The sequence below is a fragment of the Phyllobates terribilis genome, unplaced genomic scaffold, assembly GCF_046119375.1.
Source record: "Phyllobates terribilis strain yellow unplaced genomic scaffold, ASM4611937v1 Scaffold_13__5_contigs__length_258822181, whole genome shotgun sequence".
Classification (NCBI taxonomy): domain Eukaryota; kingdom Metazoa; phylum Chordata; class Amphibia; order Anura; family Dendrobatidae; genus Phyllobates; species Phyllobates terribilis.
The window spans coordinates 104,031,353-104,047,272 of NW_027362773.1; the positions used below are offsets into that span (position 1 = coordinate 104,031,353).

General features: G+C 40.1%; 1 protein-coding gene across 3 annotated transcripts in view; it reads right to left on the reverse strand.

Annotated features, from left to right (window-relative positions):
- Window positions 1-2,194: 2,194 nt before the first annotated feature.
- RASGRP2 (RAS guanyl releasing protein 2) overlaps window positions 2,195-15,920 on the reverse strand; it is a 153,794-nt gene continuing 140,068 nt past the window's right edge. For all 3 annotated transcript variants that reach the window (XM_073658346.1, XM_073658345.1, XM_073658347.1), the window contains 4 exons: window positions 13,906-13,942; window positions 10,127-10,285; window positions 9,071-9,137; window positions 2,195-2,463 (listed from right to left, as the gene is read on the reverse strand). In XM_073658346.1, the coding sequence (XP_073514447.1) occupies window positions 9,079-9,137; window positions 10,127-10,285; window positions 13,906-13,942 (255 nt within the window). In that variant the 3' untranslated portion in view covers window positions 2,195-2,463; window positions 9,071-9,078. The remainder of the gene's footprint in view (window positions 2,464-9,070; window positions 9,138-10,126; window positions 10,286-13,905; window positions 13,943-15,920) is intronic.

The following is a 15,920-nucleotide window of genomic DNA, read 5'->3' on the forward strand; positions in this document are numbered from 1 at the left end:
ACAACTAGAATGTAGTCAGATAAGAGGCCGACTTGGTAAGAGGTCAGAGAGGGCACGGATCAACGTCACAAATTAATTTCGCTCCTTATTTACCAGTCTGAGCTATAATTCATTAGTGGAAGCCCCCTGGATCGTTGACTAAAATATCAGTATTTCCTGTGAAAGTGGCCAGACGTCAGGTGTGAAGGAGGAAGGCAAAGGCAAAAAAAAAAAGAAGGAGCCAGTTGGTTATGTTCTTGGGCTGATCTTTAGAATAAAAAAATAGAAACGGAATGAAAATAAAATATTAAAACCTCATTTTATGAATTATTGTGATTATTTTTCTTTTAGTAAGATTGGGGCAATCCCATAATTGATGTGTTACTGAAGAATCTACTTATTAAAATGTTTACTAAAAATAGTATTAGGGGTTAATAAAGCCGCAGTAGTGCTTTCTATTATTGGCAGTTAATACCATATAATCACCTATTTCTAAAGACAAATTTTCTGTTCTGTTCATTTTCATCCGTCCCTGTCTTTATTTTTTTATGTTTCAATCATTTCATTAGTGGTTTATATAAAATCAGACAATCATAAAATGAAAAGTAACATATTAATATCAGTAGTGAAAAGAAACCGGAAATCAGGCTCTGATATTTTGTAGCATATATTTATGATTCTAGGTGGAATAAAAGAATGAGACAAAGCCGATCTGTACATTTATTATCTGAGGATTTGTCAAGTACATCTAATTTCATATTTATACATGTTTTATCTGACTTCCATCTGAAATACTCTGAGTGTCATTGGAGTCTTCTGTCCTATGATAAATCAGAAAACATTGGGAGAGTTGTGACGTTTCATGTACTATAGCAATGACATTGAGAGAGTTAGGACGTTTCCTCTAGTGATGACATTGGGATAGTTGTGACGTTTCCCCTAGGGATGACATTGGGAGAGTCTTGATGTTTCCTCTAGTGATGGCATTGGGGAGTTGTGACGTTTCCGCTAGGAATGACATTGGGATAGTTGTGATGTTTCCCCTAGTGATGACATTGGCAAAGTTGTGACATTTCATCTTGCGATGACATTGGGAGAGTTGTGATTTTTCTTCTTGTGATGACATTCGGGGGTGACGTTTCATTTTCTACCATATTGGGAGAGTTGCGACGTTTCATCTTGTGATGACATTGGGAGAGTTGTGATGTTTCATCTAGTGATGACATTGGGGGAGTTGTGACATTTCATCTTGTGATGACATTGGGAGAGCTGTGAGAGTTCTGATGTTTCATCTTGTGATGACATTCGGGGGTGACGTTTCATTTTGTGATGACATTGGGAGAGTTGTAACGTTTCATTTTGTGATGACATTGGGAGAGTTGTGACATTTCATCTTGTGATGACATTGGGAGAGCTGTGAGATTTCTTCTTGCAATGACATTGGGAGAGTTGCGACGTTTCATCTTGCGATGACCCTGGAGGAGTTGTGATATTTCATCTTCCAATAACATTGGAAGAGTTGTGATGTTTGATCCTCCAATAGCATTGAAAGAGTTGTGATGTCTCATCTTGTGATGCCATTGGGAGAGTTGTAACATTTCATCTAGCAATGACATTGGGAGGAGAGTTGTGACGTTTCTGCTAGGGATGACATTGGGAGAGTCTTGATGTTTCCTCAAGCAATGACATTGGGGGAGTCATTATGTTTCCTCCACCAATGACAATGGCAGAGTTGTGACATTTCATCTTGCGATGACATTGGGAGAGTTGTGATTTTTCTTCCTGTGATAACATTTGAGGGATGAAGTTTCATTTTCTATGATATTGGGAGAGTTGCAACGTTTTATATTGTGATGACATTGGGAGAGTTGTGACGTTTCATCTACAGAAGACATTTGGGGAGTGGTGATATTTCTTTTTGTTACGACAATGGAGGAATTGTGACGTTTCATCTAGTGATGACATTGGGGGAGTTGTGACATTTCATTTTGCGATGACATTGGGAGAGTTGTGATGTTTCTTCTTGTGATGACTTTCGGGGGGTTGGGACGTTTGATCTTCCGATGACATTGAGAGAGCTGTGAAGTTTCATCTTGTGATGACAATGGAAGAGTTGTGACTTTTCATCTTGCGAAGACATTTATGGAGTTGTGTTTCTTCTTGTAATGATCCTGGAGGAGTTGTGATGTTTTATCTAGTGATTACATTGGGGGAATTGTGATGTTTCACCTTGCAATGACATTGGGAGAGTTGTGACGTTTCATCTTGTGATGACATTGGGGAGTTGTGACGTTTCATCTCGCAATGACTTTGGGGACATTTCATTTGGTGAAGACATTGGGAAAGTTGTGACTTTTCACCTTGCGATGACATTGGGAAAGTTGTGCAATGAGCAGATGAGACATCAGTGCTTCTGAAGATCGTTCTTGGTAAACTTTTTGTTGCAATGACTTGAATGAACATTCAACTCAAAAATGTAGCCACCTAAAATATAAAGCAAGGAATATTAAAGTATCATATAGATATAGAGAGGTTGGATAGTTGCAGGTCTAATAAAATGGGACAAGTGCACTGTGTATACTAATTATAATCTGTAACAGAGACACATAATTAATTGGTTAACACAAATGCTCACACACTTTTAATGTGTTACTGTAACATTATTGTAACAATTCCTGGTGAGATGCAGCTGTGGTGAAACATTATGGATACAGCTGAAGCTTCAAAACTACTTAGTGCTGTGCAGGCGCTTGTTCCTCAATAAAAAATAATATTGGATCAGATAGGATGGATAGACATGTTAATAATAAGCAAATGATGAAAAAATGGACACAAAATTTTCAAAACATCTCTCCAGCTATAGGTTTTCCATTGACCTCACGCCATGGCTCTCAAAGGTCATCATGGTGCAGAGCAAGATGGCAATGGAGGTAAGATGGAGGTCTATCCTCTTCCACAATGAGTCCAGCTTCTGTCTTGGATGCAGAGATGAGTGTATGGTCATGAACATGTAAAAAACTCATGAAAGAATAAAGTTAAGTTAAAATCAAGCACACCATTGTTTTTCTTATGAAATTCTCAATAAGTCTGATGTGTCACATGACCCTCTTCCCATTGAAAAAAATAAAGTTGGATCCAAAATGGCTGACTTAAAAATGGCCGCCATGGTCACCACCCATCTGGAAAAGTTTTCCCCTCCCTTATACTAATGTGCCACAAACAGGAAGTTGATATCACCAACCATTCCCAATTAATTTAAGAGTATCCATATAAATGGCCCACCCTGTATATGAGTGTATATGTACATATATATGAGTGTATGTGTACATATATTGTATATGAGTGTATATATGCATATACAGTACAGACCAAAAGTTTGGACACACCTTCTCATTTAAAGATTTTTCTGTATTTTCATGACTATGAAAATTGTACATTCACACTGAAGGCATCAAAACTATGAATTAACACATGTGGAATTATATACTTAACAAAAAAGTGTGAAACAACTGAAAATATGTCTTATATTCTAGGTTCTTCAAAGTAGCCACCTTTTGCTTTGATGACTGATTTGCACACTCTTGGCATTCTCTTGATGAGCTTCAAGAGGTAGTCACCGGAAATGGTCTTCCAACAATCTTGAAGGAGTTCCCAGAGATGCTTAGCACTTGTTGGCCCTTTTGCCTTCACTCTGCGGTCCAGCTCACCCCAAACCATCTCGATTGGGTTCAGGTCTGGTGACTGTGGAGGCCAGGTCATCTGGCGTAGCACCCCATCACTCTCCTTCTTGGTCAAATAGCCCTTACACAGCCTGGAGGTGTGTTTGGGGTCATTGTCCTGTTGAAAAATAAATGATGGTCCAACTAAACGTAAACCGGATGGAATAGCATGCCGCTGCAAGATGCTGTGGTAGCCATGCTGGTTCAGTATGCCTTCAATTTTGAATAAATCCCCAACAGTGTCACCAGCAAAGCACCCCCACACCATCACACCTCCTCCTCCATGCTTCACGGTGGGAACCAGGCATGTAGAGTCCATCCGTTCACCTTTTCTGCATCGCACAAAGACACGGTGGTTGGAACCAAAGATCTCAAATTTGGACTCATCAGACCAAAGCACAGATTTCCACTGATCTAATGTCCATTCCTTGTGTTCTTTAGCCCAAACAAGTCTCTTCTGCTTGTTGCCTGTCCTTAGAAGTGGTTTCCTAGCAGCTATTTTACCATGAAGGCCTGCTGCACAAAGTCTCCTCTTAACAGTTGTTGAAGAGATGTGTCTGCTGCTAGAACTCTGTGTGGCATTGACCTGGTCTCTAATCTGAGCTGCTGTTAACCTGCGATTTCTGAGGCTGGTGACTCGGATAAACTTATCCTCAGAAGCAGAGGTGACTCTTGGTCTTCCTTTCCTGGGGCGGTCCTCATGTGAGCCAGTTTCTTTGTAGCGCTCGATGGTTTTTGCAACTGCACTTGGGGACACTTTCAAAGTCTGCCCAATTTTTCGGACTGACCTTCATTTCTTAAATTAATGATGGCCACTTGTTTTTCTTTACTTAGCTGCTTTTTTCTTGCCATAATACAAATTCTAACAGTCTGTTCAGTAGGACTATCAGCTGTGTATCCACCTGACTTCTGCACAACACAACTGATGGTCCCAACCCCATTTATAAGACAAGAAATCCCACTTATTAAACCTGACAGGGCACACCTGTGAAGTGAAAACCCTTTCCGGTGACTACCTCTTGAAGCTCATCAAGAGAATACCAAGAGTGTGCAAAGAAGTCATCAAAGCAAAAGGTGGCTACTTTAAAGAACCTAGAATATAAGACATATTTTCAGTTGTTTCACACTTTTTTGTTAAGTATATAATTCCACATGTGTTATTTCATAGTTTTGATGCCTTCAGTGTGAATGTACAATTTTCATAGTCATGAAAATACAGAAAAATCTTTAAATGAGAAGGTGTGTCCAAACTTTTGGTCTGTACTGTATGTGTACATATATATGAGTGTATGTGTGCATATATATGAGTGTATGTGTGCATATATTGTATATGAGTGTATGTATGCATATATATATGAATGTATGTGTACATATATTGTATATGAGTATATATATGCATATATATTGAATGTATGTGTACATATATTGTATATGAGTGTATGTGTACATATATATGAATGTATGTGTACATATACTGTATATGAGTGTATATATGCATATATATGAGTGTATGTGTGCATGTATATGAGTGTATGTGTACATATATATGAGTGCATGTGTACATATATATGAGTGTATGTATGCATATATATATGAGTGTATGTGTACATATATTGTATATGAGTGTATGTATGCATATATACAGTTAGGTCCATATATATTTGGACAGAGACAACATTTTTATAATTTTGGTTCTAGACATTACCACAATGAATTTTAAACAAAACAATTCAGATGCAGTTGAAGTTCAGACTTTCAGCTTTCATTTGAGGGTATCCACATTAAAATTGGATGAAGGGTTTAGGAGTTTCAGCTCCTTAACATGTGCCACCTTTAACATCCCTGGTGGCGTGCTTGAATGACTTACCATCTTCCACCATGCAAGACCGCAATCTTACCTATCAGGCCAGGCTGCACACTTTGCTCCAGTACCTGCTGTTTGTATGTCTCTTGTCTGCTGGCTTAGGGTGGCGGCGCTGTGGCTTCTTGATTCTTAAAGCTACAGTGTGCGCAGTCCTAATGCATCCCCAGCCTATTGCTGTGAGTCACTGGATACTTAAACCTCCTCAACCCAGTAGGAGGTGCCTGAGCAACACTTTCTTACAGTGTGTTCTGTGCAACTGTGAGTTGCCAGGTCCTGTCCTGAATCTAGTCTGTTTCCGCCACCCTGGGGGCTGAGTACCCAGGGCCGTTACCTGTATCTCTGACTTCTAGTCTGTTTCCGCCACCCTGGGGGCTGAGTTCCCAGGCTCGTTCCTGTATCTTGTTCCCGGTTCAGTTCCTGTCTGAACAGTGTCCTAGTCCGTTACCTGTTTGTCTCTATGTCCGAACCTTCCCTTTTCCTGCAGTGTCTGAACCTGCACCTAACTCCAACTCGTTGTCTCTGTACTTCTGTTTGTGAGTTTTGTGTCCACTCGCTACTTCACAGCAAGTACCTTGTGTGTATCTGGTTCTGCTCGTTCTGTTTCCCTGCCTCTGTATCTAACTCCTGTGTTCTAGCTATCTTTTTGTGTTTTCCAGTCTGTTCCATGTGAACAGAGCCCTGTCCTGTCTACCACATCTGCGGGTTTTGCTTTGCTCTGCTTGTTCACTGCACCTGCGGTTTTGCTCTGCTCTGCTTGTTCACCGCATCTGCGGGTTTTTACTCTTCTTTGTTTGCCCACCGTGTCTGCGGTTTTGCTCTGCTCTGCTTGTTCACCGCATCTGCGGGTTTTGCTCTGCTTTGCTTGTTCACCGCATCTGCGGGTTTTGCTCTGCTCTGCTTGTTTACCGCACCTGCGGTTTTGCTCTGCTCTGCTTGTTCACCGCATCTGTGGGTTTTGCTGTGCTCTGCTTGTTTACCGCACCTGCGGTTTTGCTCTGCTCTGCTTGTTCACCGCATCTGCGGGTTTTGCTTTGCTCTGCTTGTTCACCGCACCTGCAGTTTTGCTCTGCTCTGTTTGTTCACCGCATCTGCGGGTTTTGCTCTGCTCTGTTTGTTCACCGCATCTGCGGGTTTTGCTCTGCTCTGTTTGTTCACCGCATCTGCGGGTTTTGCTCTGCTCTGCTTGTTCACCGCATCTGCGGTTTTGCTCTGCTCTGCTAGTTCACCGCATCTGCGGGTTTTGCTCTGATCTGCTTGTTTACCACACCTGCGGGGTTTGCTCCGCTCTGCTTGTCTACCGCACCTGCGGCTCCGTTCCTGTATCCCAGTCTGTACTGGTCTCTATCCTGCCTATGTTCCTACCTGCTAGTACCCGCCAGTCTGCATGTCAGCCGTGCCTGCCTGTACCCACCTGTCTGCATGCCAGCCGTGCCTGTCAGTGCCCACCTGTCTGCATACCAGCTGTGCCTGTCAATATCCACCTGTCTGCATACCAGCCGTGCCTGCCAGTACCCACCTGTCAATATGCCAGTCTAACCTGCCTGTTCCTGCATTCCCCGGAGTGGGTCAACAGCTTTGACCGGGGTCTGACCTGAAGTAGCACCTGGTCCCTCTGCTCGGTTCCTCCCTGGTTCAAGGAGTCGACTGAGCCGCCGTGTGACCTTGGTTGGACCGGGTTGATACTTAGTTACGCTCCTCCAGGCACTCCTCGGTTCATGGTGCAGTGGGATCACTAATCACGCTCACGCCAGTCTGCTCGGGCATGTGCATAACACCACCCTGTTTTTAAAGGGACCAAAAGTAATTGGACAGATTAAATAATTGTAAATAAAATGTTAATTTCTAGTACTTGGTTGAAAACCCTTTGTTGGCAATGACTGCCTGAAGTCTTGAACTCATGGACATCACCAGACGCTGTGTTTCCTCCTTTTTGATGCTCTGGCAGGCCTTCACTTCGGTGGTTTTCAGTTGCTATTTGTTTGTGGGCCTTTCTGTCTGAAGTTTAGTCTTTAACAAGTGAAATGCATGCGCAATTGGGTTGAGATCAGGTGACTGACTTGGCCATTCAAGAATATTCCATTTCTTTGCTTTAATAAACTCCTGGGTTGCTTTGGCTTTATGTTTTGGGTCATTGTCCATCTATAGTATGAAACGACGACCAATCAGTTTGGCTGCATTTGGCTGGATCTGAGCACACAGTATGGCTCTGAATACATTAGAATTCATTTGGCTGCTTCTGTCCTGTATCACATCATCAATAAACACTAGTGACCCAGTGCCACTGGCAGCCATGCATGCCCAAGCCATCACCCTGCCTCCGCCGTATTTTATCAGATGATGTGGTATGCTTTGGATTATGAGCTGTACCACGCCTTCGCCATACTTTTCTCTTTCCATCATTCTGGTAGAGGTTGATCTTGGTTTCATCTGTCCAAATAATGTTCTTCCAGAACTGTGCTGGCTTTTTTAGATGTTTTTTAGCAAAGTCCAGTCTAGCTTTTTATTCTTGATGCTTATGAGTGGCGGCTTGCACCGTGCAGTGAACCCTCTGTATTTACTTTCATGCAGTCTTCTTCTTTATGGTAGATTTGGATATTGATACGCCTACCTCCTGGAGAGTGTTGTTCACTTGGTTGGCTGTTGTGAAGGGGTTTCTCTTCACCATGGAGATTATTCTACGATCATCCACCACTGTTGTCTTCCGTGGGCGCCCAGGTCTTTTTGCATTGATGAGTTCACCAGTGCTTTCTTTCTTTGTCGGGATGTACCAAACTGTAGATTTTGCCACTCCTAATATTGTAGCAATTTCTCGGATGGGTTTTTTCTGTTTTTGCAGCTTAAGGATGGCTTGTTTCACCTGCATGGAGAGCTCCTTTGACCGCATGTTTACTTCACAGCTAAACCTTCCAAATGCAAGCACCACACCTCAAATCAACGCCAGGCCTTTTATCTGTTTAATTGAGAATGACATAACAAAGGGATTGCCCACACCTGCCCATGAAATAGCCTTGGAGTCAATTGTCCAATTACTTTTGGTCCCTTTAAAAACAGGGTGGCACATGTTAAGGAGCTGAAACTCCTAAACCCTTCATCCAATTTTAATGTGGATACCCTCAAATGAAAGCTGAAAGTCTGAACTTCAACTGCATCTGAATTGTTTGGTTTAAAATTCATTGTGGCAATGTCTAGAACCAAAATTAGAAAAATGTTGTCTCTGTCTAAATATATATGGACATAACTGTATATATATATGAATGTATGTGTACATATATTGTATATGAGTGTATATATGCATATATATATGAGTGTATGTGTGCGTCTCAACATTCATGTTGCATTTGGATTTCTACATTTACTTAATCTTTACTAACTTTTAGTAAGAAGCTTCGAGCAGAATTGTATATTTATATTGTTTTCATATGAGATTAAATCCAGGACTTTCCTAATATCCCTCTGAAATCATCTACTGCACAAATCATTGTACTTCCTTGTCAATAGTATTACTCACTGTTCTGGTTATAAATGATCATCAAAAACTCCATCATCCTCCACCTGCGGATCTTCTTCTTTCAGCTCTAGACCACAAAAAAAACATCTTTGAGTGATTAGCTGCTCCGGAATACATCTTATATAATGAGCTTATACTCAGGCACAATAATAGATGATGCCGCAGTCAAGGTTAACAAGGTGAAAGGGGTTTTCTAGTTTTATGTGAATAAAGTTTATTCACTGGAGAAAGCAGAAATCAAAAGTTGCTTCTTTTTTTTTTACTGTTTTGCTTTTTTTTACTCTTTTTAGAGTAAACCAATGCATAAGCCGACCTAACTCTTGTAATTCTTTAAGATCACACTATTCAACTCAGCAATGATGTGATCTGTGATCATTAATCAGTGCAGAGGAGTTCAGAGAGAAAATAACAGAGAAATCAACTCTACTGCCTGAAGGAGCTCACTGACAAATTCTCAAATAACTCATTCTGCAGTTAAACAGTACAACACAGAGGCTGTAGAAGGCAAACTGAACACATTTTTTTACTAAAACCCAATTGGAAAAATATTTTTTTTTAGCCCAAAATACTTATATTTAAGTAAAAAGAAAAGTTGTTCATAATCTTTACAGGTTTGTTCGAAACAGATTTTGATTCATTTTTTATATGTTTTAACACATTTTTGTAAGTAGAGTGTTTTTATTAATTCTGTAATTGAATTTGGAGAGGTTTTTCAAGCACAACACCTCAAGAATGTACATATTTCTTCTTTTTCCATGTGAAAAAAGCATACGATAAAACTGCCCTATGTGCACTACAGGCATGTTTTCCTATTAAAATCAATCATAAGCTTTTTCAAAGAGTTTTTTATGTGGATTTTGAAGCAGAATCTCTACCAAAACTCACATTGAAAAATCTGTGTGGGCATACGTGGATTTTGAAGTTGATGTGCTTTAAAACCAATGTTAAAAACTGCGTGTGAACAATAGCCTACAAGCGAGAGATTAGTAGAACAAGCAGGGTAAATGTGGAAATAACAGAGGCAAGACGTAATATGGGTTAAGGATGATGAAATACCTGGTGGCAACGAGGATCTCTTAAATGACCTTGGAAGAGTGAAGGAAAAATGAAGTCCTTGGTGAGAACTTTCCCGCTTCTCACTGAAACTTTTAGATCTTTTCTTGCACTCTACGGAGAGTCGATCCTTACAGTGCTTGTGACAAGTGACCCCACAGGCTGCAAAAGAAAAGTATCACACAGAGAAGCTCAGAAAATTCTCATTTATTGTGGAATGAACTATTAACTCTTATTGGTATGCATTTATTTTATGCATATTTTTGCATCTTTTCCATAATATTTTTGCGTCTTCTCACAATATAACACTACGTGGCAATAGGTTATCATTGGCAAACGCTATTTCTATTGGACTAGTGATCACACGATCACCTGGAGATTGCCCAACACAGCAGAACTGCTGCGTCCTGGCAGACCCATATCAGCTCTTCCAGTGGTTTATGTCACACCAAATTTTCTATTCCTCTGTAACTCGGTGTCCTATGAATGCCCCAGTTACAGTGGAAAAACAAAATAATAAAAAAATGGAATATTATGTAGCAAAAATATAAAGCAAAAATAATATACAGAGGTCCAAGTGCATATTAACAACAATATATGACGACCATGACGGAGTGAACTTGATCTGCACCTATGTTTCATTAGGCGCCTTACTAGATAGAGATAGAGAATGGTGGGGAAATATTGAAACTGATGGACCTAAGTCTTATTTCAACCTAAATAACATCCAATGAATGCCATGGACCAAGATTTCCAAGTAGAAGATTGCCCAGAGCATCACACTGGCTCTGCCATCTGACGTTCTTCCTATAATGGATCACGTCATCCACTGATCAAACATAATTAATCACACATGGCCAGTTGGCCATCATCTTAATTTGGTCCATATTCCATTTCTGATGCTAGAATAGGCATGTTCAGCAGTAGCCCACCGTCAGCAAGGGTACTCCAATAGGTCTGCAACATGGATGCCCTATATACAGCAAGCTGTGACACACTGTGTGATGTAACACCTCATCTTAAGCGGTAATTGTCTCAGTAATTTGTCCTTATGACCGGTTCCTCAGATTACTTGCTTGAACTTTTGGCAGGCATTAACCACTTTAGAGTAGGAACACCCCACAAGACCTACCGCTTTGAAGAAGCTCTGATCCAGTCATCTATCCATCATAATTTGGCCCTTGTGAAAGTCATTAAAAGGAGGATATCATCATAAAATGACCTATTTGCATTATATGTATTTTTTAAGCATGTGTGGCATTTTAAATTTTTGGCTAAATTTTTATTTTTTATATTATGATTTGTATTAAACAAAAAAATAGTAATCTTGCAGGTTTCACACTGGCCACTGAGGCTATTCCAGACTCCTACTTCCTGTTCTTTCAGGAAATTTACATGTACATTAGCCACAATGTACAGACTCCTCCCCTATCTTTTGTAATGAAGCATCTAATGAGCGTGTGAAAAGGTCATTGTGAAGGGAGGAGGACCTGTGACATCGCCTATTTGGATCTTTTGTTATCAGCTGTGTATAGAAGTGCTGCCTGTCACAGTAACCCTGTCTGTAATGATAATAAGAGTTCTGAAAAGTCTTCAGTAAAAAGCAGGAAGCATGAGCCTAACCCCAGTCACCAGTGTGAAAAATGCAAGATTTCTAATTTTTTTAAATACAGATTGTGATTAGGGATGAGTAGACCCATGGAAGTTCGGGTCTGTCGGGTTCGTCCAAAGTTTGGTTCGGGTACCAGAACTTAAACCAGGACCCGAACTACATAGAAATCAATGGTGACCCGAACTTTGGAGCAGGAAAAATCTTTCTCTCTCTCTCTCTTTACAGTTCGGGTTCACTTATCTCTACTTGTGATATGAAAAATAAACATTGCCAATAGTTTTAGAAATTATATATTTATGTAACACCAAAAACTGATTTAAACAATTGGTCATTTTCTGATAATAAGTTCTTATTATAATCCTTATTTTATTATATTTATTACTTTTCCGGTTTCCAACACATTAACTTCAAGAACTGATTGTTCATTAGCTGCCTAATTTATCCCACCCCTGGACATGTGCCACTGTCATGAGATAATCAATGTTATTCGCTTCATCCCCAGCGCCTTTCCTGATTAGTAGTTAGGGCATGACGTTATGCATGCATTGTAACCATGATGTTGCGCTGAACTTACAAATTAGAAGAAGTGCTGGGGATTCCGGCAGGTAGGAGGTAGTTCTCAGGGCTCTTATCCGGTGGCCATAGATTACTGACGTGACCACTGGACCAGGATCCTGTGGATCATTTTATCAATTTTAATTCAAAGATTAATTTTGATTTGTACTAGTAATTTGATATGTGGGGTGTAATAGTTTATATTGTAAAATTGTATTATTGTGGATGAACAGCTGAAGAAAAAAACTTAAAGGAAACCTGTCATCAGGATTCTGCAGTGTAAGGTTGGCGCTGTTGCAATGATTAAAATGATACCTGGGTTGAAGAAATCCGTCTTCTGGTTGTTTAATCTGTGTTTGCAGTTTGGAGTTAATGAGATGCTTGTGCTCTGGGGCGGCCTGTGAGCGGGGCTTTATTTGGGTCTTTGGGCTCATTGTCATCATTCTGGCTTAAATGACAGGTCACTGAACATTCAGTGACCTGCCTCCTATTTTAAATACAGTGCTTGCATAGCTAAATCCCAGAAAACCGTGAAAGTAAGGGCTCAAGCCGACATCTGTGTAAATCGGTCCGAGATTGGACCGTAATGCATGTACTGGCCAAGGGTCTACCGACCCAAACGTGACAGCCTCATAGAAATACACGAATACACGCTCCGGTCAGAAGAGCCGTGACCAGTCCATACATTGTGGTCTGATCTTGGACTGATTTGCACAGACGTCTGTATGAGCCTTTACTCAAAAACCAAATATGTAGCAGCGAGGCTGCTAGTTCTCATAGATATGTATTTCTACAGGGAAAAACATATCAAATTATATGCGGTGCGAGTAGGATTGGATGCCATATGTCAGACTACATCTCCCTCTAAAAGCAGAGGTCCCGATTTATCATTTGCTATTATTTGAAGCCACTTTTTATGTATTGCGGTCTTCACTGATATGAAATTGGCCCAAAATTGAAAATGCTCTTTGTTTTTATCTATGACCTATTTTGCGACTTGTTAGCGCAAAAAGTTGAATGTTCTGATAAAAGTTTGCAAAATTTGTGGGGGGGGGGGGAAATATCTGGCATACGTAAAATATCTCTAGGGGAGTGTGGAGTACATTTGTGACAAAATTTGTAACTTTAAGAGAAGTTCCAAATTATGAATCTACAAAATCAAAACTAGAAAGCCTAAACTTTGCCCCCAATGGCAAACATTAAAAAGACAGATAACAGAAACAGATAAATTAAACACATAAAAAAGTGACTTAAAAAAAGATTCTGTAATCCTCTAGGGTACAAACCTTTTCCAACATTTAAAAAAAAAAAGGTGGAAAATGATAAATTAGCCTAAAAATATCCGGAAAACCAAAAGTACACCCACAATGCCCAACTAAAAAAAAACAGTCAACATCAAGTCAAATTAATTGGAAAAAAATAAGAAAATTAAATAATAAATAAGGAACAATTAAAAAGTCACAATTAGAACCATTTTTACTCCAGGAAAAGGGAGCAAGAGTATTAATGAATCAGCCCCTAAGTTTACACCACTTCCTATTTAGCTTATTTTTGGCCAGAAATTAGCGCCACATTCTTGGCACACGGTATCGTATATCCCTCCTTTAAGTCTTACCTCGACATTTCAGTCCTTTCTTATATAATCCGAGTATCTGAGAGAGAGAAAGTTTTTTTTAATACATAAAAAAGTGTTAATAACAGATGATTATAATACACCGCTAAAATAAAATAATTACTAAAAGAACGTCTATAAATTTTATTATAGTGCATTAAAGAGATAAAATAAAATAGTAAAACGCTGCTGGCCACTGCCAGAGTTGGGACTGAGGATGAAGTGCTTGTTGTGGTTGCATAACTATGTTTCTGTGCGGGAAGCTGCAACGCATGCTCCATACAAAAAGGCAGCTACATTCCCTGCCTTGGCTTTTATACAGGCTATGATAGTCCCTCCTGATTGGATGCGCTAGACCATGTGATGAAATGTGATGCCTGCAAGGCAATATGGGGAAGCCCAACAAGGCGAGCCTGATGTGATGTGAGCCTTCTCTGGCTGATGCAATCTTTTGCAGTGTGTAAAACTGCAAAAATTGTAAAAATGAACACTTCGAAGTGAATTTCAAATTGTTAACATTTATAAAACTTCGTAACAAATTCAATTTCCACTTTACATTTGTGTAATTTTCACCTACTTAACTGCTCAGGTGCATTTTGTTCAAGTATTGATGTGAGGAGTGGACAGAAGAGACACCGAAATGCGTTGCCTCTTCTGTATTGAGTAAACCCCTCATTGGAGTCAATCAACAGTGCGTGGCACCCCTCTTTTACACTATATACTGGCGGAAGTAACATCACCCCGAGGAAAGAAGAAACGGCAGCTGACATTGTATTACACTTCAAAAAGGTGATTAGATAGAGTTGTCCCTGTCATTATCACGTCTCCTTAAGGTGAGCTTATTACTTATACCCTGGGAGGGAACATCACAGCTATTCTACAGCACGTAAAGTGGTTCTCTCACCAGATTTCTCAATACAAACAGCACACATTACACAACTGTTATATTTCAATTGTTCACATATAAACTTGATTAAAAAATCACCAACATTCCTCATGAACTTTGATTTTGTGACAATGGCCTATGTGACTATTGTATTTATTGAAATAAAACCCGAAATTTTGACTTGTGCTTGTGTTTTATCATAGAAACAATCAATATTTATTTCACTACAAAAATTCAATTGTTACGAAACTCGATCAATGGATCAAAAATGATTATATTTTCTGAATTTGCGACTGTTATGTATATCACATTCACAAATCAGTCCCCAAATATAGTCTTCCATCATGTTCTTGCCTTACTGTCCTTGGTAAAGGCGTTCAAAGGTGGTAAAGGCGCTCGCCTTGCTCCTCTGAATAAGCTCCCAAGTTCTCTTTGAATTTATCAAGATGGGCGTCAAGGATATGGACTTTGAGTGACATCCTGTAGCCCATTGCAGCATAGTTCTTTATCAGAGTCTATACCAGATGTGCACAATTTTCATCCTTATGATTGCGTGGGAAGCCGTGAACGACTGTGATAAAACTGTTCCAAGCCACTTGCTTCTTCTTATTCAGCTTCTTGGAAAATTCGCTGCACTCTATGATCTTCTTGATTTGTGGTCCGACAAAGACACCAACTTTGACCTTTGGCTCAGACAGCTTAGGGAAAAGATCTTGGAGGTACTTGAAGACACCAACTTTGACCTTTGCCTCAGACAGCTTAGGGAAAAGATCTTGGAGGTACTTGAAGACACCAACTTTGACCTTTGTCTCAGACAGCTTAGGGAAAAGATCTTGGAGGTACTTGAAAGCTGTCGAATCCTTATCGAGAGCAATTACAAATTGTTTTATGAGCCCTAACTTGATGCGTAATGGTGCCATCAGCAACTTGCGGGGGTCCACCAGTGACTCCCACTTTACATTATTCTTCCCCTCCGAGAACTCTTTCCGCTGAGGCCAGTCCTGCCTGTGATAGTGTGCCTGAGAGTACCGGCTGTCCCAAAGGCAAAGAAAGCAAGGATGCTTTGTAAAACCGCCTTGGAGGCCCATCAGGAAGGACACCATTTTGAAATCTCCAATAACCTCCCAGCCTT